The sequence below is a fragment of the Piliocolobus tephrosceles genome, chromosome 1 (genome assembly GCF_002776525.5).
Source record: "Piliocolobus tephrosceles isolate RC106 chromosome 1, ASM277652v3, whole genome shotgun sequence".
Lineage (NCBI taxonomy): Eukaryota > Metazoa > Chordata > Mammalia > Primates > Cercopithecidae > Piliocolobus > Piliocolobus tephrosceles.
Window position 1 is genome coordinate 97389825 of NC_045434.1, and position 25752 is coordinate 97415576.

The 25752-nt window shown below is 50.8% G+C and overlaps 1 protein-coding gene, 1 long non-coding RNA gene and 1 other non-coding gene across 3 annotated transcripts in view; 1 reads left to right on the forward strand and 2 right to left on the reverse strand.

Moving 5' to 3' along the window:
* The window catches only part of VSIG8 (V-set and immunoglobulin domain containing 8), a 25226-nt gene extending 8171 nt beyond the window's left edge, over nucleotides 1-17055 (reverse strand). The window contains exons 1-7 of the mRNA XM_023214200.2: nucleotides 17007-17055; nucleotides 13270-13448; nucleotides 12630-12831; nucleotides 12285-12506; nucleotides 11075-11194; nucleotides 10435-10633; nucleotides 9199-9582 (exon numbers count right to left, since the gene is read on the reverse strand). Of these exons, the coding sequence (XP_023069968.2) occupies nucleotides 9309-9582; nucleotides 10435-10633; nucleotides 11075-11194; nucleotides 12285-12506; nucleotides 12630-12831; nucleotides 13270-13448; nucleotides 17007-17055 (1245 nt within the window). The 3' untranslated portion in view covers nucleotides 9199-9308. The remainder of the gene's footprint in view (nucleotides 1-9198; nucleotides 9583-10434; nucleotides 10634-11074; nucleotides 11195-12284; nucleotides 12507-12629; nucleotides 12832-13269; nucleotides 13449-17006) is intronic.
* On the reverse strand, nucleotides 6491-6557 carry LOC111544047. The gene has a single exon (XR_002732026.1). It is a non-coding gene; the product is annotated as a small nucleolar RNA SNORD64 (small nucleolar RNA).
* Nucleotides 17056-18137: 1082 nt separating the features above from the next.
* LOC111543857 lies at nucleotides 18138-22229 on the forward strand. Its single transcript, XR_002731972.2, has 2 exons — nucleotides 18138-21058; nucleotides 21366-22229. It is a non-coding gene; the product is annotated as an uncharacterized LOC111543857 (long non-coding RNA).
* The last annotated feature ends 3523 nt before the right edge of the window (nucleotides 22230-25752 follow it).

Genomic DNA, 25752 nt, shown 5'->3' on the forward strand with positions numbered 1-25752 from the left:
CTGATGCACTGCCCTTCTGTGTCTGACCATGCCTGCCTGGCCAAGTCACTGCCCCTGTTGCTTGGAAAGGCTCCTCAGACAGCATCAGGGGCTCCACCTCCACAATCTATATGGGGCTGTGAATGCTGCAGGACAAAGCATGAGGTGGGTTGGATTCAGAGGGGTGGAGGTCAAGGACAGTTCTCCATGGCTACTGAGGCAGTTCCATCACTCCCTACCATTCTGAACCTTGGTTCCTGAATGTTTCAGGACTTTCTGGAGCTGGGCAGGCAGGATTCAGTCCAGGTGGTAGAGAAGCTGACCAGGACACCATGGCCCCCGACCAGTGTAGACTGAGAGTGCTGTGGGAGGTCCTCTTGTCTTGTAGTCCCTCCATGCCCAGGTTCATGTTGAAGGAGCTCTGCCAACATCTACTAGGATATAGGAATGTCCCATTGTCCTTATAGGAGGTGGAGTCAGAGCAGCAGAAGAGATGACTTTTCTTCCTCAAGTCATCTTACATTTCCTTTATTAGATTGAATTGTATGAAATTACCTGTATTTGACTATTTTAAAACTTACAAAAATGACAATTTTCATATGATTCAACCCAATATATTGCTCAGCCTCCTGACCCAACCCAGTGGATGTGGCAGGGGAGTGGTGAAATAGAGAAAGGAATTAAACAAGGACAGAGTCTCCATCAACTGAGAGAGGGAAGACGGTAGGTGGGGTAGAGGCAGTGTCTGGGACGTGCTACGTTTGAGACATCTGTTAAACATCTAAGCAGGTATGTGAGTGTGGAGTGCAGGAGAGAGGGCTGGCCTGGGTGTATAAATTTTGGTATTATTGGCATGCAGGTTTTAGGTGAATAGGTAGAGAGGTGGTGGGGGGCTGGGGAGGAGATTATTCCCATCCTCATTCCTCACTTTCTCAGACTGTGTGCTGCAGTCTCGGGAAGGCTAATGTTTATTGAAAAGACAGAAGCAGATTTCCCCACAGGAACAACTTTGTAATAGCAGGTTAGGCTCCTGACCAAGGATCTGTTGCTCAATGTTTTCACGGCAGTGATCACAAACATGGCCTACCTTTAAGTCCTTAGTAAACTGTGAGTGAGAAGCCTGCGTGCGGGACAGGAAAGAGCTTCCAACAGAGTCTGTTAAACCATGACCTGTCCTGCAGAGCTGAGCCTGGCATGGCCCACGCCCTACCCGTGGGAGGCCCAGACCACCAGTGAGGCTGTTCCCCAGGCCCTTGCTGACTCTGCTCACCAGGTGATGAACACGCTTGGGGAGGGCAATGTTCACATGTACCTCTGAGAAGGATCTGGGCGGATATATGCGGCATTTTCTACATCATGTCCTTGAGGCAACCACAGGCATTAACTATTGTCATTAGACTCCTAAGCTGAGGGAGGAGTCTCTAATACAAACTTCCTCCGCCACACTAATTATAGGACAGATCAGCGCAGAGAGGCATTCTGAACCCTCAAGAAAGTAGATGTTGAGAAGGGAAGAGACATGGCCCCTGCTCTCAGGGGAAGTCTAGTCTGATGGAGATGGGAGGATAACAGGACACTCCCAAGACAGGGTAAGGATAACAAACACTGTATGGGAGCAGGCAAGAGACTGGGATAAGAGGACAGGGTAAGGCCAGTCTGCCTTTCTGAAGAAAGAGGACAGGGAGAGAGAAGTACGGGAGTTTCACGGACCAGCCTTGGCAAAGGGCTGAGGTGAGGTGGGGACGGGGCTGAGGCAGGGACTTGGAGCCACAACCCCAGCGTTTGGGGAGACACAGGAGCCAGTTCAGGTGAGTGACTGCAGGAAGAGTCATGAGGCTGCAGATGGCATCCAGGCAGAAGAGGGGCGTAGACCAGGGGCATCTGAGGGGACTGACAGGAGGAGGCTTCCCAGGCCAGAGGCAAGCCAGAAGTGGGGTCTAGATTGGGCTGAAGGAGTTCACTTCCAAGGCTGAATGAATTCTCCCAAAAACGGTGAAGAAAATCTATGTGTCCCCCAACTCCCATGTGCCAGGAAGGTCCCTCCTCAGCTCTGGGAAAGCTGTGTGGCAACCCTTCAGGAGGGACCCTCCACCTGGGAGGGGTTGTCAAAGTCAGGGCTACAGAGGGCACCACAGTGAGCCCTGGGCCCAGAGGGAGACCACAGGGGACCTGAGTGCCAGGAACTGAGAGCAGACAGATGGGAAAGGGCACGGGAGGGTACACCCTGGCCCGGGGAGCCACCCTGAGGATTCTGGCAGCTTATCCCCAGACTGACTCTGTGACCCTGCCGAGCTTGTGTTTCAGGTGCTTCCTGTTATCATTAGGATTATTATTACTAATGAGGATTCCTGTCAATATTCACACCTGCATGTGGATTCCAGGACTCAGAGGCAAGTCCTGGTTCTCCTCCTTCTCTACTGGTGGCTTCCTGGACTCCTTGCCTCTTCCCCAAGATGGCGAGCCATCTCCAAGTTCAATCCCAAGGCTTCATTCTTCGTTCTCTGTTCTCCTCCCTGTGGACCTCCCACTCCCCCAGCCTCTGCCCTTGACCTCTGTGTGGTTAGATCCGTACCTCCAGGCCTGTCCTCTTGTAGGAGATGAAATTACATTCTAGGGGGAGATGAAATTTACATTCTAGGGATATGGAGGGTTGAGGTTCAACCATTTGCTGAGCCGTATGTTCCAGGCTCTGTAATATGCCTGTCACACAAAACAGCCCTATTACTATTCCATTTTACAGACAAAGAAACTGAGGCTTTGGAATTTTATTAAATAACTATAAACCCACATCTGTCTAGCTCCAAAACTGAGGGTTTTTTTCTTTGCAGATGAGAACAAGGCTAACTCACTAATATTTAGTACAAGTTTTCTTCCTCTTCCCTTCTTTAATTCCTCAAGAGACCTACACAGGAGTCTGCTATCACCTCAAACTCAGCCTCTGTGACAATGTGATCAGCAGCTTCACCTCATCCTCCTCTGCTCAATGTCCTGCCTTTGTCAAGGCTTCAGTCTCCTCCTTGGTGCTCAGTGTCCCATCCTGCCCATCCTGCTAAAATGCATCTAAGAAGACTGGGGAGGGCAATGGCCACAGAGGGGTGGCAGAAGGCCATCCTGTCCACTCCCCACCAGCAGCCACAGTGATCACACCCAGCTCCTCCAGATTCCCCAAAGCAGCCAATATCCCCACCTTGTCTGCAAGTTCCCGCATTCTCCATGCACCCCGCTGCTGCACATTCTTCCCAACCTAACTACAAAGAACTGAATGGAATCGGTTTTGTTTGCATACACCAGGAATAAATAAAATTGTTACCCCAGATGGGCTGAATGAACATTGAGTTAACTCCAGAGTGTTAACTGTTAACTCCAGAGCAGGGGTTTCCCAGGTTCCCACCAAATCAGGGAAACGAGCCATGAGGAGACTCCCTGGGCAGCTTAGGGGACAGGGCTACAGATTCAGTCCCCTGCCTCCAGGCAGGCCCCAACCTAAACCCATAGGAGGGAAGTAGTTTTTGTAACTCTGGAAGGATTATGATTGGGTAATTCCCAAAACCCTTTTGTTTCCAGTGAGGCAAAATAATAATAATTATTATTATTATTAACCCCTCCCCAGAGTCACCACAGTTTGACTGGGCCTAGAGTAGGTGAAATGTAATTGAGCAGCACACGTGGTAATAGTTAATCAAAGAGGAGCACACAGAAGAAAATTCCTTGGGACTCCATATGACTCATGGTCTTGAGAATTAGGGGCTTAAGAGAAGATGACTAGAGGATGACTTCCTAGAGCCTGGGGAGAGAGTCAGAGAAGGAACTGAGACAATGAGGATGCACAGGCATTTCTTGAATAGATTTCCCATGGCTGGATGCCCTGGGAGACAAATGTATGCAAATTCTTTGGATGCCAACGCAGGTTTCTGATGGCTACCGAAAGAGAAACCCGGAACCAAGGGGATATAAATTCTCTCAACAATTTTTCAGTGACCTGAGGAACCAGAATTCAGCTCCAGCAAGGTGGGGGAGAGATGGAAAAGGTGGAACTAGGAAGTAGGATGAGGACAATTTAGGTAGTATTTAATAGAAGTAGCATAACTTTGTGCTGTTTGCATCTCTCTAGAAAAATAGAGAAAAATCAAGATGTACTTGAGATTTCCGTTCTTGAGGCAACACTTGTGTACCCAGCCTTCTGCTTGCCTGGGGTGACACGGTCCACCTAACTTTTCCAAGCCAATTGTTAAATGCAGCCATTATTTAAAAGTAAATTACATACATTTATAACTAAATGATATTAAAACAAAGTTGATAAGTACTCAAAATTCATCACTTCCTGATGACTTTACTACAGTACACTATTACCTAAGCTCTTAAAGTTATTTACTTCCTCCATTGTATCTGTATCATGGAAATACCATACAGTCATGTGCTACCAAACATTCCTCCCAATTCCATGCCAGTCACATCGTGTTGGTAGCTTAAATTCAGCCATAGTGGAAGCATTGACATCATGGAAATCAGCAAAGGCTATAAATCAGGGCTTCCCAGCCCCTACCCCACCCTACACCCTACTCCCAAAGCCACTGTTGAACATATGTCACCACAAGTGCTCTCTTCCAGCACTGAACAAGGTTTCATGCAGGAGAAATGAACAAAAAACACCAAGGTGTCCCTGAAGCAAAATTGCTGAAACAGAAACTTCCCTCCCTTATTCTCCTGGGGTGGTAAGTACAGTGACTGACTTACAGTCACAAGTACAGTTACTGTAAGTAAGTACTGTGATCTCAGCATTGGATTTAGGAACTCTCTACCTTCCCTGTTGACTCACCCTAACAGCAAGTTGTTCTCAGAGTCTCTCTAAAATCTCTCTTGCTGCTTTTTAGTGAGCCTTTCTTGCCAGAGCCTCACTGGTCCTACCCCGCAAATGGAGGCTAAGTCTGATCATGGCTTCCTTGCTCCTGGAATGGGGAAGATGATATCATTCAACAACCTGCACAGCCAGCTGGCTGCCTCTGTCCCTCAGCACCTTGCAGAAAGCTGAGCTGGAAGCTCCTCAGACTGGGAGCACCCTCCCCACGTGGTCCTATATCATCCCCTGCCTTAGGGCAAAAGTATGCCAGGCACAGTGCCCCGCTGAAGATCTCTTCATCTATGACAAGTCATCTTATAGGTGCTCATAAATATGACCAAATAAATGAAGGGATGAATGGTTCCTGGAGTTCCCTGCTCTTCTCCTTATTTAACGTCCTTTCCTTCCCATTTCCAAGAACTCCCCACCTTCCCATCCCCAGGACAGTTGTCTGTGGTTCCTTTTGCCTCATTACTGTCTCTCATATCTCCCAGCAAGCTCTATAAAAGCAGAGTTGGCAATGCCATCACCCCTTTGCAAATACCCAAGGCATCTTGAGGGTTTCCTAGTTATGTGTTACTGACAAGGGTTTGGGGGCTTCCTAAAGACACTTTGAGGCCCATGCACACCCCACACCTCCTGTGGCCCTAGAATAGGAGCAGGAAAAATGAGGAAGACTAGCTTCTCCTCAAAAGAAAAGAGACAAAGAGAGAAGAAAGAGACTGGGCTCTCAACAAGCAGGCAGCTGGGGAAAGGAAAGCAGAACGAAGCAACCTTGAAGTACTGTGCTCTTCTGAACACCTCCCACCAACTAGACCAGACAAGTGTCCAGCTGCGTTCCTGTTGCAGCCATCCTGTATGGAGCGCAACCACTTTGTCCACTAGAGGCAGCTGATTTAGAAATACAATGCTCTGGGGTCCCTAAGAGTAGAACTTGGATCAAGCGATAAAAACTATATGGGGACAAAAACCGGGTTCCAGAGAAATGTTCTGTTGAATATTGACAGTGAGAGGCCAAGTGGCCTGCCTTGGAACGTAGTGAGCTGCCACTGGAGGTTGTCAAGAAGAGGTTGAATACCCTTTGTCAGGAATGCTATAAAAGGAATTCAAATACCAGAGAAACAGCCTGCTGTCCTGGAATCAAACATGCCTAGATCAAATCCTGAATTATCTTTATTATCTTTGTTGCCTTGGTCAAGATACCTAATCCCTCTGAGGCTCAGTTTATTCATCTGTATAATGGGGATAATACACAACCTCATAGGACTAAAGTAAGGAATAAATAAGACAAAAAATCGAAAACCACCTAACACTTAATAGGTGCTCAATAAATGCCAATCCCCTTCCCACCAAAAGGGGGAGCTGGGTTAGCTGGTCTTGAAGGTCTTTCTATACCAGAGAGTATGACTCTGAAACCCTTCCTGGCTATTAAGAAAGAAGACATACATCTGAAAGAGATAAAAGAAGTCAGGAATAGGTCAATGAGGGGAAGAGAAAGAAGGATGCTAAGAATGGTCAGGGAACATTTAGAGGTCATCCATGACACAGCCCTGTTTCCTCTCATCTGACCTTCTAGAATAAAATGGAAAAGTAGAATTGGGGATTTAAAGTCCAGCCTGAGGGGTCTCAGTTTCCCTATCTGTATAGTGAAGGAGCAGGATTTTTTTTTAGGTCAGACTTCAGAGTAATCATATTGAACTTTACTTCATCATGCTCAGTAAACACAGATCATTATAAATCCAGCCAAGGCCTTTCCCAGCAACTCATGCAGCTAAGTAAAATCACTAATACCTGCAGACTGCACATCCCTTCCCAAGGACAGGGGGCCTGGGAGAATGAGATGACTAGTTTTATGTGACAATGGATGTGAAACAGTGACAGTATTGACTGACACCGAATTAAGGGGAAAATATGAAAGAAAAAAATCAAAGACAGACAGACAGACACACACACACACACACACACAGCAACCTGCCAGAAGAATAATATTGAGATCCTGGTTTTGGTAGAACTAAATATAACATCTTATATTTTCACGAGCAAATTGCCCAACAAATTGAAATGGAAATATTCTAATGTTCTAATGTTGACTAATAATGTCAACAACTTGCTGTTCTCCTCAATAATTCATTACAAACCAATTTAAAGACCTAGAGTACATTGAAAACAACCGCCAAAATATTCCAGAGTGAAGTGTAAACAAATAGTATGAAAGAATCAAGAAGGATGACTACATAAAATCAAGGCAGGCCAAACAAATGAAGCCCAAAGTCCAAAAGGATTCTGAGGGAGATCTAAGCTAAGTTCTAACATCCCTGAAACAAGGGACCAAAGTGGTAAGGTAACACCATCCAAGTTTTGGCATGAAAATAATAGAACCCACACTACTTTTCCTGATACATGTCTCATAGCAGACATGAAACTGCTGACTTCGAGAACTTACCCTTTCAAATATATTTTTGCTACCAAAGCACAAATAATCTAACTAAAATGAACTCTATAAATAGTTATACAAATAAATTACATATAAAATGAGAAACAAATAGCCCAGACAATTCAGATATACAAACACCTACTCCCCTGCATCACTATGTTGTCCTCATGAGCTCATCAAATACAAAATCATTCACATTCATCAAACACAAGTTGAACTATGAGGTTCCTTCTTAAATCTTGGGCATTTAAGATGGACCTAACTGTTTTCTTAAGTTTAATCTTTCTCAGCACAGGAAATTAATCCTGCTAAGCTTCTCCTATTAATCATTTCTATCCCATATTAGAAATTCTTAAATCATAGGCAAGTGGGAACTACATTAGGAAAGTAGATTCCAATGCCCAACAGAGATGATGTCAAACAAAGAAGGATTAGTAGAGCTTGTCTACTTGTCTGCATCCCCCTCATTGCTGTGTGACCACCTGGTACCTTTATCAACAAAGGAACATCTATAACACTGCCCACTTTACTTACTGTTTGCTTAGCAAATATATCCTTGGAACTTTATCTCAAACATTACTCTTCAATTAAGCACTCCCCATCTCGCTAAACAAGAGAGGACATCTCATGCCTATTAACAAAAACAGTGCTTATTGATTTCCACTTTTGGACCAAAAATGACTAAAACATCCCCCAAAATACATTGTAAATATCACGACAAGGTGTTTAACAAAACAAGTGCTGGTAAATACTGAATAGCTCAATTAATCCCTATTTAGGAGTGGCTGACTACTTCAGGGTGTAAGAGTGTGGAGCTGGATCTCAGAAAGGCCTAGATTCTAACCACAGAATATTCTATTCTAAGGTAGTAACTGTAAAATATCTAAAAACTTTTTTTTGCTAGCATAAAGTAATGCTGCCACATTCATGCATTTGGTATTTCTCAAACATTTCCTGTGGATGGGCTCTGCACAAGTTGACCAACTGTAGACAAGTGAAAACACACACACACACACACACACACAAATATTTGTTCTAAAACACCAGCAGCATCTAGGTGAAGGGACTTACCATACTCTCCGAGTTCCATAATATTCGCTATATAAATATTATTCCCCCTCCTTCCTGCACTTCACCCAGCACCCTAGAACTGTGGCACTTAGTTTTTTTAATATAACAGGTAGTAGTCTTATTTTCACTTGTCCTTGTTTCTGTTTCACCGGGTGCCTGTGCCTTCTGTGATCCAAGGACTAGCTTCCTTTTAGCTTTCAACAACATACAAAGACTCGCTAGACCTTCAGAGCACATTATTCTCAATAGAAAATCTTGACGTGTGTAAACTTTGAATATTTAGAAATGGCAAGTGTATTGCACCTTGCCAGTTCCTCAAATAGTTTATTTTACGGTCATAGAGATTCTGAGCTAATTCTTTTTGTCTTTGTTTTCCTTTTACCTGCACTTTGTCTGTTGTTGAAAGGAGTGGCATTGGATGGCCCCTTCCAGCTCTGACTGCCAGGTATCTAAGCAGGAGGGAGGAGAGGGGCGGGGTCGAGGTGGAGAGACAGAAGCAACCCTCCCGGGCCCTGGGCAGGGCTAGCCACCCCGTGCCCAACCTCCGTGGAACGCGGACAGCCACTTCGGACTCCCGTCTCAATGTTTCTTTATTGTACTAAGACTGCTGCCTCAGAGCTCAGACCTCACACACAGAACAATTCGTCCAGACAGACCCCCACCCACCCGGCCCCCGGGGCCCTCTGCTTAGGCTGGGGACACCCGGCCTCCGGCCTCAGCCGCCCTAGGACACTCAGCCTCCTCCCTCCCTCTCCCCCGAACCTTCGGTACCGGGGGTGCGGAGAGGGCTCGGGATCGCCTTCCTCCGCCCTCGTCCGCCCCCTCCCACTTTTGGGGAGGAGGCTCTGCCTCCCTACGCATTTCCTTAGGGAAATACCTTCACCCCCAGCCGCCTGGCAGCCTGGGGCCCCGACGTGTCCCCAGCTGCGGACAGAGAGCCCCGCGCCCTCCTCCCGGCAGGGGCGCAGCCCGGCCCGGCGCGCGCGCTCACACCAGGAGGCCGTTCTTGCACTGCACCGGCCCCTCGGCGCAGTCGGCCGGCTCCGCGCTCTTGACCTTGACGTAGACCGGGGAGGGCCCCGCTTCGCAGGCGGCGGCGGCGGTGCAGGGCGCCAAGGCCACGTTCTCGGGGCCACCGCAGGGCGGAGGCGCGTACTTGCGGCGCAGGGAGCGGCTGACGTTCTGCGTCGGGTACCCCAGGAGGTGGGTGACGCGGCTGCCGCGCCCGCTGGCCTTGCACCCGGGCGCCACGGCGTCCTCTCTGTGGAAAACAACAGGCGGGCGGGTGAGCGGGCTGCTCCGCGGCACGGCGTGGGCACGGCCTGGGCAGAGCCGGGGGCTCTTGGCAACCTCTCTCCCGCGCCTCCCTCCACCTGCCCTCGCCTCTCTTCACCTGCCTTCCTCTCTCCCTCGGCCTCGACCTACTCTCTTTTGTGCCCCTTCCTGGGTCGGCGACCCTGCAGCGGTCCCGGGGCCAACATCCCCATCCTCCAGACAGGGCTTGTCCACGCGTATCTGGACAGCACCGCAGGCAGTCCCCTCCAGGCCCCGCCAATCCCTTTCTGATGTTTCGCAGGCCGACCGCTTCATCTTTCCTTAGCTAACCCTGACCTTGCAAGAGCAATCTCTTTCTCACATCCTGCCCCTCAGTCTTCTCCGTCTTTCCTTCCATCCCGGAGGCATTGCAATCATTAGCACTACTAGACTTGTTCTATTTTTATTTCTAGTTTGCTTCTAATATAAGTTATTAGCACTATTCTTATTATTAGTTCATCTTAAATAATCATGTCAGAGTTCTCACCGGCGCAGTACAGGGGAAACGTGAGAAAACATAGGCCCTGCCCTCCAGGAGCTTACAGTCTAGACAAGACAGACAGGTGCGTAGACAGGAGGGAAATGGAAGGCAGGGAGCAGAGGTGAAGACTGGGGTGGGAAGGGGAGGGAAAAGCCATGCGTTGGGTGGCAGGTCGACATGCCGCAGTCCCAGCACTCCGTGGCGATGGCGGGCAGGGTTGGGGTGGGGGGCCCAGCCGGCCGGTGGCAGGCAGGAGTGAGGTGGGCAGGGCGCCGGTTCCCTGCGGCACAGCAGCATGCAGCATGCATCAGGTTTTACCTGATCTCACTAGCCAAGTCGCCGCAGGCCCCTCGGCCGACCCCGCCGCCGTTGCCGTAGCCGAAGGCACCGCGGGCGCCGCCAGCCCCGGAGCCCCCGCAGCAACAGCAGACGAGCCCCCAAATGCCTACGGCCAGGCAGCCCAGCGCGAGCAGAGAGCCCAGGATGGCGCCGATGATCACGCCTATACGCCGGGAGTCTGTGGAGAGAAGTGGAGGCAGGTCAGGCTTTCTCACAGCCTGGCAGGTGCCTGAGGGACCAGCACCAGGAGGTGCCAGGGTAGGGGTTAGTGGGAAAGAGGGAGAGGGACCCAGGGGGACTTTTAGCCCTGGGACACCCAGTGGGGAAGATATGGGGAGATACAAGTTAACCCCTTGTGTCAGCATGCTTCTCCCAGGGCTTCCAGCCGCTCTGGGCTCTAGAGCTCAGAGTGAAAGCTGTGCTGGGAGAGGTAAGACCCAGCTCAGTAGGGGTAATTGTACCCACTGACCTTGGCCCACTTGTAGGAGAGGGGCTGGGAGCCCCCATTGGCAAATGGATGGCAGTGGAAAGGCAGAAGCAGCTGAGGCTCCAAACCAGAGTCCAGCCTCCTCCAGTTCAACCCTCCCAACCACCCAGCCCTCAAGACAGCTGCACCTACCTGAGACCTTTACCTCCACCACACAAACACTGTAGCCCACGTTGTTGGCCACTGTGCACTGATATAGCCCATCATCTGCTCTGGAGATATCCTTCAACACCAGGTCCCCGTTGTTCAGGCCTGAAAGTGAAGTGGAGAAAGACCTGGTCTCAGAGCTCACACCCCAACCTCAGTCCTTGTGGGGTAGGGGATGGGACACCCACTTCGGAAGAAGGGAAGGCTTATGCGTGTGTGTACGCCCACACACACACACACACAGACACACAGTCCACTCTCCAGGTGAGTCACCTTCCCCTTGCTGTGAAAGAGATGCAAGAAAGGACCTCTCTCCCAGCAGCAAGACAGAGACACCATTAATTCACTCTGACCTTAGGGAAATATATCCTCTCTGTGAGCCTTGGTCTCCTCCTTTGTACAGTGAGGACAGGGGAAGCCAGGGGAAGAGGAACTCTAAGGTTCCTCCTAGCTCTATTATTCTTTGTTTGACTGAATATTGTCAGCTTCTCTATGTACTGGGAGCTTTACCCACCTCCCCCATTTAATCCTTTCATGCCCATGAAAGGTATATATTAGTATTCCCTTTCCATATATGAAGAAATTAAAGCACAGGGAGGGTAAGCCACTTGCCTTAGACTTGGAGCCAGTCAGTGTCCCAGCCAGGATTCAAGCCCAGCTCTGTCTGAGACCATGCTCCCTCCAAATTCACCATAGTACTTCTGACTGACTCTCCACATTTGCCTTATCATCTCCTCTCAATAGCAGCTGCTGGGCCAGGCACAGTGGCTCACACCTGTAATCCTAGCACTTTGGGAGGCTGAGGTGGGCAGATCACCTGAGGTCAGGAGTTTGAGACCAGCCTGGCTAAAATGGTGAAACCCCATTTCTAGTAAAAATACAAAAAATTAGCTGGTTATGGTGGCACGTGCCTATAATCCCAGCTACTCAGGAGGCTGAGGCAGAAGAATCACTTGAACCTGGGAGGCAGAGGTTCGAGTGAGCCAAGATCACGCCATTGCACTCCAGTTTGGGCAACAAGAGCGAAACTCCATCTCAAAAAAAAAAAAAAAATCACAGCTGCTGGGATAGGCCCAGAGGGAGGGTCGCCCACAGGGGATTTGATGGCACTGATAACCCAAGGAAACCCCAACAGATCCCAGAGTCCCCCATCTTCCATTCATCCCCACACTACCCTCGCCCAGTGCCCTCTCACCTTGGTTTATGGAGCTGTGGAAGGACTCCTGGTAGGACAACTCAGAGTGGTAGCTGTGCTGGGAGGTGTAAGACCCAGCTCGATAGGGGTAATGGTGCCCACTGATCTTGGCCCACTTGTAAGAGAGGGGCTGGGAACCCCCATTGGCATAGCACTTCAGCACCACATCATTGCCATGTGTCATGTGGCCCTCAGTCCAGCACATGGGCACTGCAGGTCGTGCTGCAAGGAGGCAGACAATTGTAAGCCAGGGCCCAGCCAAGAGACAGAGCCAGGCTCAAGGGGGCCAAGCTGCCCTTGGCTCTGAAGCCAGGGAAAGAGGAGCTCAGAGGAGTCTGGCCATACCTTGGACAGTAACAATGACCTTCCGGGTGGCCATGGTGGTCTTCTTCACCCGGCACTCATAGGTGGCTGTATCAGATACCTGCAGGTTCATGAGGTTGATGGAGGCATCGTACTGGCTTGGGTCTGAGGCTGCAAAGCGGACCCTCTGCTGCAGATGGGGAAGGTTGCCATGGTTGATCCTCTTGTCCTGATAACTAAGGAACTGTGAAGAGAAGAGGAAAACACGTGGTGAATCAGGCAGGGCCAAGGAGGGCCATGTGGGTTGGCTGCTTTGGGCAATTCACTGAACTTCTCTCTGTTTTCTCAGCTGAAAAAATGAGAACAAGGATGCCTGAGCCACTGACCTCTTACAGAACTGGTGAGATCAGGTGAGATCAAGCACTTGGAAAAATATATGGTCAGACTGGGAACTTTTTGAAGGCAGAGACTACACCTTATCTTCCCTTTAGAATGGGATGGGAGGAGATAGACTGACTGGCTAGCTTAATTCACAATTGCAGAGCTCTCATCCCCATTGCCTCATTCCCTGAGAGGCCTTGGGGGAGGTTCAAAGTCAGTCTTCTCCCCTTGGGATGTTGGCTGTCCAACAGGTAGACATCATGAAGCACAGAGGAAGGAGATCCCTGTGCCCAGCACTCACCACGTTCTCTCGGTGGTGGGCGGGGTCTGAGTTGACCTGCATCCACTCGATGTCCAGCCCATTGGGACCATAGTCCTCAGGGTCCAGGACGTAGGGACAGCCCAGCCTCACATTATCACCTTCTGCCAGGTACAGGACCTCCTGTCCATCCCCGTTGATCCGCACAGCAGACAGCAGTGCTAGGGGGAGGGCAGAGAAGATGGGGTGGTAGGAGCAGAACCAGGGCTTCAGGGGGAGTCAGTGTCAGCCCTTCCCTTCATATTCTCTGTTCGCTGCACCCAGAGGTCAGGGGTGCTTTCATAAAAAGGAGGGCTGCTCTTAGTGGGTGTGTATGTGTGTGTGCACGAATTGTCGTAGGCATATAACAGCTGTACATATAGCTGTTACATATGTAGCTGTTATGTATGCTTGTATGTATATATGATTACATGCATGTATGAATATGTACACATATGTACATTGTATGCTTATGAGTCTTTGTGACTGCTTATGTATACTGTGAGGATATTCATGTACATGACCATGTAGCGTGTCTGGTTATATATTTATATGATAGTGTGGATGTGTTTGTGTGTGTGTGAAGGCGTGTAGTACACACAGAGTTGTTAAACGCTCTGATGGAGGAGCCTGGCTGATTAAAGGTCACCTATCTGGGCTCTGTCTGGGCTGAGTGAACTCCTCCAGTCCAGAGGCAGCAGGGTGGTTACAATGGCGTCTGGGACTCCTCTCCAGCCTGAGAAGCCAAAGACTAAGTGCGTCTATGTGTATCTGTGTATGACAGTGTGTGTCTGTGGCTGTATGCCTCTGTGTGGTTTTGTACAGTGATGTGTGACCATGTGAGGCTATGTAAGTGCTTAAAAGTGACAGTGTGTGCTTGCGCATGACAGTGGACAGCTATGACCAGGAGCCTGACTGTGTTCATATGTGATAGTGAGTGATGGTGTGCTGGGACTATGGCCACAGCTATCTGTAGGACATTGTGAGTCTTTCTTGACTACACAGCATTGTGGACTGTGTGTGTTTCCTCTTATGTGATTGTGTGGCTCACATGCAGCCACCCCCACAAGCTGGCTCCCAGTGAGGCCCCTCCTGCCACTGAGTCAGTGGCAGGCAATCCTGGGTGAGGAGCTGGGATCCCAGGACCCAGGAGCTCGGGACTGAGCTCTTGTCCCTCCCTGCCCTGAAGCCCCAGGCAGGCCTATCCCCAACCGGTTGGACCTAGAGAGGGATAAGACCGGGGAGGGGGGTGGGCGTAGCCAGAACCCCACCCTGGACACTCTGCACTCCACCTCCCAGTCTCCAGCAACCCTGCCTCTGCAGGCCCCTCACCAGGCCTTATACATTCTCTGTCTGCATTCTTTTTTGAGTCAATATGTCTTCTGAAGTCACAGCCCCAGATCTCAGCAGTCATTCTGTTCTGTCATTCTGTGGCTCAGGACCACATTTACATGTAGAGATCTCACACGTACACACACACAATTACACCGTCACAGGCAAACAAATTGATACGTGGCCCACCGTTACAAGCCTTCAAAATGCAGATACATACCTATGTGACCCCATCTTCCTACACACACAGACACTATTAGATTCATACAGACACAGACACAATCTGCACACAAACGCGGAACATATTAATTCAAAAGACACACCCACCGTGTGTTCATATAGTCCCTGTGTGTGTTCATTCAAGACCAGACATATCCATGGAAGCCCTGCCAGGAAGGCTTAGCCGGGCTCCAGAGAGGCCAGCAAGGGCCCTCTCGACACATTCAACACCTCAGGGATCCCTGAACTTCCCCGCTAGGAACACTGGCTGGGTCATCAGCTCTGTCCTAACCCAGCTAAACTCCAAGGTGACCCAGAGCAGGCAGGCTGACTGCTGGGGCTGTAACGGAACCTGGTGATGCCTCTACCAGCTCCAGGCCAAGAGAACAACAGCTCATTCCTGAGATAAGGATCCTGCTGCCATCTGCCAGATCCTGAGGCGGCTCAAGGCAAGCCAGGGATGAACCAGAGCTCGGCTGAGAGCAGAGGCTCCACCCTGGAGAAGCACTGCTGGAAGCACCCACGCAGGGAAGACTCTCTCCATGCCATAGGAGCCTGCCAGGCAGGAGGGTAAGCATTCTGGGAGAGGGGCTTGAGAGGGAGCGACAGGCTGCAAGAAAAGCACCTCCACCCTGCACCAGGCTGAGAGCTTCTTCAATTGTCCCAGGCCAGGGAGCCTCACCCGGCTTTTCTATCTCCTTAGAAGTCTTCTCAACCTCCTCCCAAGGGTTCCAGCCTTTTCTCACCCCTCCCTGTCCTTGGGAGGTTGTTCCTAATGTCTCACCTTGATTCCTTTTGCTGTAGCACTAAGGAAGTACTATAGGGAATGAGAGAGGAGAGCCTGGAGAGAGGGAAGAAAGGCAAAGTGGAAGAGAGAGCTGGATGGGAGACTTGTGGAGAGACAGGAATGGAGGAATCACAATGGGCTCTCCAAGGAAGAGGACAGTGGTGATTCTTTGCCCCTACAAAAGCTGGCCATGCTTTATGGGGTGTCATCTTAATAGTGGTGCCTACTCTCAGCTTGTAAATTCTTTCTGAATCTTCAAGGTGCTTCCAGAACTCCTGACCCTCCCTCTGGAGGTAAGGGAGGGGAGAAAAGGCAGCTCCAGCTGAGGGTATTGATGTGTTAATGCAGCCAGCATTGAGTTGTCCTCACATACCCACTGACACACCATACAGGGGGAAGTCCAGGTCCCCACAGCACAGCTGGAGCCTCCAAGTGGACTTTGCCAGCCCTGCTCTCACCAGACAGAGAGGGGCTGCAGCTATCCTGCCAGAAATGTCATCATTCCCACACAGGCACACACACCCACACACTCACATACACATTCACGCTCACACAGAGGCTGAAAATGTCGCCCTGCCTTCCCACATTCCTCCTTCATGCCCCTTCATCCCAAATCCAGACCGCAGGAGGGACTCAGCCGTTTCCAACCATGTCAGCATAGAATGTCCCTTGGTGGAACTTGCCCCAACCTGAGCAGGAAGCTACAATGTCCAAACTTGAGCCCTGCCCTGTGGACCTGTCCTGGTGGGGTGAGAAGTCTCTGGAGTTGCCATCCCCGCCATCATCAGGCCTCATCCTGGAGTGGGGCACTGCCCTCCCATAGCACAGGGTGCCCAGGGCTGTGGTCTCAGGCCCGAGCTCTCACTGGCCATGATGGAAGCAACCACTCAGACTTACACCAGCCTTAGTCTCTTGCCCTTTCAAGGCAAGTGACTCCCCTGCCCCTTGGCCCTGGCCTTGGGAGAGAAGGAGTAGCGCTGGGAATAGCACACAGTCTGATGAAAATTGATCCTTCCCAAGCTCCTCCTGAGCCCTCACCCAATGCCCGTGCTCACCTCTCTCCTACCCCACCTCCAGCTCCTGCAGGGCAATCAATGCCTCTCCTCCTATTCACAGCATGAGCTTGCAGGGCACCTGCACACATGTGTGAGCCCAACAGGGGACACATAAAGATCCACTCAAAGACCTCCACACCGCAGACACCCACCCTGAACCTCAGGCACAGGGTCTCCTGGGGAGAGGTCCCCTGGCAATACCCACAGCCGGCTGCAGCAGGGCAAGGGTGGACAGCACCCTGCCAGGCATCTCAGGCAGCCCCAGGCTCTGCTGTGAGCTCTCACTGCCCCTTTCCTGTCCACTTGGCTTCATGCTGGCTATCCCTGCCCCCTGCCCAGCCCCGTACCTGGGCTCAGGCACACGAGTAGAAGGTGGAATGCTCCTCCAACTCCCATGTTTCTAGACTCGGTGTTTCCTCCTCCTGGGCTGGATATCCCGTGGGGTCTTGGTGGTGGGTGTGAGGGGGTGGGTGGGGGGGGGGGAACTGAGGGCCTAGACACGGCCCGGGGTGGCAGGAAGGTGCAATGAGTGCCCAGCTGGGGAGCAGCCGGAGTTATTTCTATGGGAGGGAGGGGGCCTGGTCCCCGCCTTGGGGAGGAGTCCCAGGAGCCCTAATTAGCGGGGTGACAGGGTGGCCTAGCTGGGCATTACTGAGTCTTCACCCAAGCTCTTCCCTGTCCTAAGAGTGGCACAGGATAGCCAGCGGGACTTGTAATTAGGCACCTGTTAAACTTCACTTCCTCCTGGCCACATCCTTAGGGGGACAACAGTCACCTCATTTACAGCTTCCAAGGGCTCCCCTCACCACTCATTTGCTGCCTCCTTGCCTGGGGGAAGTGGGGAAGAGGAAGGAGAAGCCAGGCTTGGGAGGAAGAGTGGCCAGGCTCTGAAGAGTTAATCCTGATCCCAGGGCATAGGGTTCCCCAGAAATGTCCAGCCTACCTTCCCCCGAGGCTTCAGGCCTTTCAAATGGAGTCAGGCCTCCTGAGCTGAAAGATGAGAGAAGGGGTATGTGCAGGAACAGCATCTCCTCCTAGCTGTCCCCTCTGGAAATGTCCTCCGCACCCATACCTGAATCAAGGCCATCCCCAAGTGTAGGGGACCCCTGGGAGCAGGGGTGCTATGGGGGATCCAGGGTGTGTGGTAGGAGTAAGGTGACTGATGAGCTAGTGAGGGAGTGTTGGAGAGAACAGTGCCAAGAGGACCGGGGAAGGGGGTGCCTGTGTAGGCGTGTGCACCCCTCAGCAATGTGTCTGTGGGAGGGAGGCAGGATGTCCGTGCCAGGGTGTCTCTGTGAGCATGGCTAAGCCCCTCTGAGTGAACTTCTTGAGGGATCGCTTGGTGTCTTGGCTTCTCTGCCCAGAAAGAGTGGCCAGGTCTTGAGGGTTAATGCAATCCCAGTATTAACTGGGTCCTTGAGACCAAGGACCCTCATAACCTGGACTGGTCATCGGGTTGACTAAACCAGCACAGTTCTGGGTAAGTTGGCGCTGGGGTGGGGAGGGTCCTGGTAGGCATGGGGAGCAAGGGGAGGGCCGCCCTTGTTGGCTTGTCTGAGGGGAACAGAATGGGCCTGTGCCTCACTGGACTCCATGGTGGGAGTCAGGACATGAGCGACCCCATTCAATAGCTTGACTCCCTCAAAGGAGTCAGGGACTGCCCTCATCCCTACCATGGGGCACAGAAAGGGCAGAGGAGGAAGAGTGTTGGGGAGAGTTATGGGGCTCAGGGATGCTGCCAGGGCCCACCCCTCTGAGGAAAAATAAGACAGAACATTAAGGAAACGCAAGGAGTCCACGCGTCTCTGCATTCCAAGCCCTTGCACCCGAACTCCCAACAATAACAGGGCGCTCTGAGACCTACCAGATGTACGCAATGAATATCTTTATTTCCTTATTTATTTTTAGGTTTATGGGATTGTCCGGCTCCCTTTGAAGAGCAGGGATCATTATCCCCATTTTACAGATGGGGAAACAAAGGCCTGAGAAACATGGGGATTCAGCCAATGTGGCTGGTGCCTAAGCTGGGATACCCAGGTACCCAGGGTGTCAGTCCAGAGTATCCAAAAAATGGTCTTGGTGATCCTGTGGATTACTAGACCCACTCATGAACAAGAACCATGGAAGGTCAGGGTGAGTGGGAGGGAAAACAGGTGAGACTACAAACAGAGAGATTGAGGAGAAAGCAGTAGGGTTGTGGTTCCACTAAACTACAGTGCAGGCTTGGGATTTAATTGGGTTCTGGATGTGGGCTAATGTTAGAGCTGGGGTTAAGTTTGGGGTTAGTTGAATTATGAATGAGGTTGAGGTCAGATTTGAGGTTGGGATTAGAGTTAAGGTTGGGATTAGGGTTAGAAATACAGCTAGAATCGAGGCTCGGGTTTATGGCTGGGGTTGTGTTACAATAAGGAATAGAGTTTTAGTTTCATTTAGAGCTCTGCCTGGGAATACAGTTAGGGCTACATCAAATGCTGGGTTTAGATTGATTTAGGATCGGGGTTATCACTGGGTTAGAACTGAGTTTGAGGTTGACGTTGAAATAGGCTGTGGTTAGGATTGGAACGTGGTTTAAAGACACGTAAGCAGCGGGAGTTGGTGGGGATCAAAGATGAGGTTTTATTTCTAATATAGAAAGACTTCAGCCTCCATCTGCTAAATCCAGGTTTGGCTAGAATTTTCAACCCTTAGTGCAGGGAGACTACTAGTAGCACATGTTGATTGGGGTCCCAAGACTTGGAGGAGGAAGCCAAACGTACACAAGCCCATCTAAGGGGTGTGAGGCAATTAAATCCCATACAGAATGGACTCTCTGAAGTCCTGTCCCACTACTAAAGCTCACCACCTGGCCAAGCTCCAGGAAAAGCATTTGGGGAGGAGATGTGGGAAGCTATTGACAATGAGTGGGGCTCTGACACCAAACCGAACTAGAAGATGGGGTCCATCAGAGGGAGTCTTACTGAGTGGGGAGGAAGGGTGGTCTGGATTTGGAGTCCTCAGGACATGGGAGTTGGGAGAAACTGAGAGTCTACATGCTCCTAGAACAGCCACTTTATGGGGCATCACATGGGGGTCTTTCAAAGCCTGAAAGGGCAGAGTGCCATTGTTGTTCCCCCTTGACTCTCTGAGGCTTAATTGCTACCTCCTTGCAATTTGAGTCCTGTAAAAGAAGCTGTCAGCCTTCTAGCCCTATACCCTGAGCCCTGCAGGGTTTTCGGGGAGGGCAGTGGTGGGGAGGCTGTGGATGGGGTGAAGGCATTGGGATGTCAGCATAGTTTCCAAAGTGTATATCGCAGCCCCACAGTCCCCTCCCTCTGGGACCAGCTCACAGTCTGTATTTCTCTCTGGGCCGTATCCTCAGCAGTGGAAGAGGGCCCCACTCTTAGGAAGATCCCTATCCCAACTCCTCCCTCTCATTTTTCCCCAGCCAGTCTCCACCCCAAATCTCTCATTTCCCCACCCACTTCCTTTTCAAGTTTTATAAAGGTCTGGTCAAGGAGACTACTGGGGTTCCCCCTGTGACCCCAGAGAGAGAGAATAAAGAGATTGGGAGAGATAGTGATGAGTTAAGGGGCAAAGACAGAGACTGGGACAGAGACAGACAGAAAGACACATGGTCTAAATGGCCCCTCCAGAGACTCAGAGGGAAACAGAGGAGGCAGAGCGCCCAGGCCACGAGCTGGGAACCAACACAAATTTCCGAAAGGGCCCCCTGCTTTTTCCTGAGAAATCCATGACTCTCCAGGGAAGAATGGCCCTGGTTTGACTGGTATTTGCTTCTATTCTAAGACAATAACAGAAAATCAAAGACAGGCCTAGAAAGGAGTAAACAGGGAGATACAGGAGGTAGGAAGAGGCTGGACAAAATCTCAGAGAAGGCCACAGACTGCTTCCAGTATGAAGTGCAGCCCAGCCCCAGAACCTTTCAGGGAAGGACAGGCAGAGGGCTTGGGCTGCCTACTTTTCCTCCAAAGCCTATTCTTCCTCCAAAGTCCCTTTCACAGCAACTCCACCCCAGCCCTCTAAGCCCTGCCCTTCCCTGCCTGGACTTGCCCACCCCAACCCCTCTCACTAGCCGCCAGACTCCCTGGGCTCAGGCTCAATCAAGCTCCCCACAACCCCTGCTTTGGCTGGCACTGCAATCTGACTCTTTCTAAACTCCTCCCTACACAGTCAGCAAGCTGCTCAGCCCCCTCTCCCAAGTCCCCATGTAGCGCAGGGCTCACCCTGCAGCACCCAGGGAGGAGTTGTCCTACAGAGGAAACCTCTGAGGTAAGACTCTTGGAACAGAAGCTGTGAGTGACAATGGATAGGCGAAGAGTCACAGAGAAGCCAAGGTGCCTTGCAGCTGCTCTTTGTCCACCCAGCTTTCAGTGACGATTTGGAGGTGGAAGTCTGCCAGGTGAGGCCATGGTTGCATGAGAAGGGCAGGGGGCTCAGAGGTTGCATGGGTGGTGATGGGACAACATCGGGTTCTGGTTACAGAGAGGGATGAGATCGACATATGGGGTTAAGTTTGAGGGTGTGGGTTGGGTTCGAGACTAAGGCTCAGATCAAAGCTGGCAGGGAAGAGTCGTGAACACAGGTGACACAGGGACGTCCCAAGCCCCTGCTCAGGTTTCCCAAACCTCAATGGTTCTGACTGGTACACTTCAGAAGAAGTGGGATTCTAGGAGGAACCTGGATATGCCCACATCTCTCCCATCAAGCAATGTCCTGAAGCTGACAGACTCAGAAGAGCAAGCAGCACACACATGGTCCCCATCAATTAAAGGAGTGGCCGGAGCTGTCACTACATCAACAAAGCACAAGAGCAAAAGGAGGTGATTGAATACCACCAACTGAACTGTTAGCAAGAGAATGAGTGGAGGCAAGAAGAAATCTCTTGTAAGGGGTATGTGATTTCCTATGACAGATCTGAGGAAGAATGAAGAGACTTTGCAGATAAAGGTATCTTCACCTCGCCAAGATCAACCACATCCTACAGAACATTCATTCATTCAGTAAACAGCTGGGCTTTATGCTAGGCCCTGGGGAAATGGCAATTAAGAAGACTCAGTCTCTATCCTTACACAGCACCCCATCTGATAGGGAAATAGCTCCTGGCCCGCAATGTGGTAAGCTGCAGTAATACGTGCAAGGATCCTGACCTAGTGGCAATGATGTTTGAGCCGAGATCTGAAGGATAACTAACAACAGCGTGCCAGAGAAAGGAGTAGGGGGTGGAGAGAAGTGGCCAGGGGAATATTTCTGGGCTTGGTAAGTAAGCCAGGTCCCTGCCAGACATGGCCTGAGAAGAGCAAAGCCAGGAGTGACAGTTGATGATTATTTTTTAACTGAGGAAGGAAGATCCTTCAGAACAGAACTCTTGGGATCTTCTACCCAGAACACCAGAGCACCTCACAGGGATCAGAGCCAGGCCCTCAGGTGGATTAAGCAACTAACATTGATCGTCCTGAACCATGAGTCTATCTGTTTATGGGGAAAGAAACTTTGTGATGAATTAATCCACAGGTCCAATGGGACTTTGACCTTTTAATTTGTAGAAATAAAACTTACCTTTGATTTTGCCATCTGGATTCCCCAAACACATATCCACAGAGGGGAACTGTGGTCCCCCTTGACCTGCAGGGTGGCCCCAGGCCTGCCTTGATCCACTGGCAGTTGCCCAGGAAGGTGTGTGGGAGCTGGCAGGCGTCAGTATGAAGCCACAGCTGGTGTGTGTCTCATTCAGAGCCCTTCTCACAAAGTTCGTCCTGACCAATCCTTGCTCTGCCCTCTGTGTTTGTTTCCTGTTGCCTGGACACCAGGATAGAAGGAGTCAAGGGGAAGGTGGTGCCACAGGGGTGGGGCTCAGAGGCAATAGAGTTCTGCTAAGGCTGCAGGGACAGCGGAAGTATTACCTGGCAGGAGAGCAGCAGGCCCAGCCCAAGGGATAAACTTGAAGATTCCCCATTCTCCCAGTTTCCTCCTCTCCCTGAAATGCTCAGGAGAGTCCTGTGTTTCTAGAATGACAGCCATTTCCCCTCAGAGTCAGGATGCATAGCAGCCAGGGTAGGAGATAGCTGAAGAAATATCATGTAAAAGGAGTCTGACCCTGCCTTGTGTGGTCCCAAAGAGCAGAGCTCGGTCCACGCGTTGGATACACAGGAAGACACATTGACTCAATATTAAGAACCTTCTGGGCATCAGGGCTAATCTGAGATGGTTTGGGTTGCCTTTTGAGGTAGTGAGTGCCCTGTCTCTCAGGATGTACAAGCTCAGATTGTCCAACCGCTTGACTAGCGTTTGCAAAGGATATTCAAGCATCAGAGGGTCTTTGGGGTCCCTTTCTGCTTTGAGATTCTAAGATATGGTGCCCATCTCCACTACACAGGGATAGTCTTTCCCAGGGACCATGCAGGAAAGCTCATTGGCTCTGGACAGTTTCTTCCAGGCCCAGCTCTTCTGCTCCCCACTTCCATTCACCCCCTTCTGACTCTTCTTTCTGGGAGTCTTCTGAGAAAACCCTCTAAAATCTCAACCCTACTCCTGTCCAGCCTCAAAGTTATCAAAAAGTATTGAGATGATGACTACCCCTTTCTTAAGAGGACATGGGTGAGAATTCAAAAAGAAACACGGAGCTTGCACCTCAAGGAGAATGTCCCAACTGGGAGGGGACAGGTTTGGGGGACAGGACAGAGGGAAGGTCTGAGCTATTTAAGCCAGACAAATCAAGAATAACTCTACGGTGTCAGAAATGAGGACCTTCCAGGTAACCTTGGCATGATTTCCCCTGACATAGCTCAGAGTCTGGTAGGGGAGGCAGGTTGCCGTAGGCAGCAGCCCAGGAGGGGAAGAGACCTATGGTCTCCAGTGAGCCATCTGCTTCTTCCACAGTTCTCCACCAGGCTCCCACTCTTTGCAGAAGCAGCAGTTAGGAGGAGAGGGAGAGAGAGTGAGAAACAGTGAGGAGCTCACTGTCCCTGAGTCTCCACAGCCCACAAATCCAGACTTCTTGTCTGAGGCTGCAGCGTCTCCTTCCACCATCACCTAAACCATGGTCAGTCTTCCTCACCCTGAAAGCCCTGTCTGTCTTTGAACTCTCTCAGCCCCTTTCATCTGAGCCTAATCCAAATGCTTTTACTGAGACCAAGTCATGTCCAGCTGTGACTTGAGTCACAGGTGGGGGTGCTGAGGCTTTCAGGGGTAGTAAAGGACATCCCAGCACCCCACTGAGGAAGGGACAGCATGGCTTAGCTACCAGGGCAGCTGCTGAGTCACATCCAGCTAGAGCCGCTTCTGCAGCAGATACGAAAGTACTGAGATCGCCTCCAACCCACAACAGGACGTGGTGTGGGCAACAGGCACATGTGGGCGGGTGGGACATAGATCCCAGCCAGGAGCCAGGAGGCACATGCCTGGGAGGCAGCTGCCTGCAGATCTGACTCAGTGCCCCAGCAGGGAGCCCAACCCCTGGATTCTCTAGAGTGGACTAGTTCAGTCTTACATCATAAGGGCTGGAAGACCCCCAAGGCAGAAGACAGGGAGCTGGGAAGTCCACAGGAAGTTAATATGTACCTTTATACATAAAATAATGTAAAAAGTACATATGAAAAGATCAGATGCCCATATAATAATGTCAATAATAGTGTTGGAAATTAAGAAAAAAGGCTTTATGTTAACAAAGACGATGCAGCAAACTGCACTTCCTACTTATCTCTTACAGCCTTTCACATAGCCCTGTGTTGATTCAGTGGCTTAAGGAGTACACAGAGCTCACCATCTCCCTCTTTGAGCATGAGAAGGAGAAAACTGAAACCTCCTCAGCAGAAAGCACCCCCACTGAAGGTCCAACCTGTAGTAGCAAGACTGAGCCTAGGAACCCACTAGAGTCCTCAAAAGAATGCCCATTTTCTCTTTGTCTCCAGGCCCTAGCCTTACTCGGCAGGCTCAGCTCACACAGTGCCTGCTGGGTCTGCCACTACTATCATGCAGCCTAACCCCACCAGCCCCCACTTGACGCCTGGAGATTTCTCTGTAATTATCCCCACTGCCATTCCTGAATGAGATTGGTAGAGGGTTTATAAAAGATTGCCCAGACGTAGTTGACTGGCCTCAGATCCCAACTGCCTGCCTGGCTCTCAAGAGTGTCAGGCATCTTAGAACTAGTTTCTTACTGGTTCAGACTAGTTCTGGAGCCCATGAAAGCCTGGGTGTGACTTCTTAGGAATCCCAAGAGAAGAAATTGAACCTCTCTTCCACTTCATGGGCCAATTCCAAGATGGAGAACTCCTGATGAGAGTGGAAGGGTCAACCCTGGGGCAAAGCCCTGAGATTCTCTCCCAAACCATCTTCATTTGCTCAGAAGCGGCTATATTCTCTCTTCTCCAAAGCCAGCCTTTATTTACATAACCTATAACTGCCCCTGTGTCCAGGCCCAGTCAAGATAGTCCCACTCACTTTTAGTAAGGCTTTGGGATCTTCCAGGACCCAAAGACCTATATTTTCACCAGCAGCAGCTCTGGTCAAATGCTGGCCTTACTTTCAACCTGTGGTGTTGGCCCATTTTTGTCTAAGTGGGCTCAGAAGTTAGCAGTGGGTGTGGAATCCCCTTTCTCCTCAATCCTTTCTCCACAGTGGCCCATTTTTTCCAGCTCTGAGATAGATGACTTAGGTGTGAGACTAGGCAAACTCTAAGCACCCAGGCTCTTTCTGGCTTTCCTGGGAAAGAGTGTCTCCTGAACTAGGCAAAACCTTGTTCCCTGGTCCCTGCAGCATCAGCTAAGCAACAGGTGATGCTCAGAGAGAACCTTTGCCAGTGTGCCAACTGCAGACGAGTCCCGGAATCCTCAGCGGCATTGCCATGTCTTCTCTCCCATCCGAGGCTGGGTACCACATCTTCCCAAGACCCCTAGGGAGGAAGGCATCAGCTTCTCTAGGAAGGAGGGTTGCAGTTAGGGGTGCCAAGCAGGGACAGTGAGAAAGCCTCTTTCCCAAACAGCTGGTGGGGCGGGGCAACAATCTTTCCTGGTGGGAAAGGTGGAGAGGGCACCTGGGGAAGCTGTGGCTGTCCAGAGGAAAAGGAAGCACAGGAAACAGCTTACCGACTCTCCC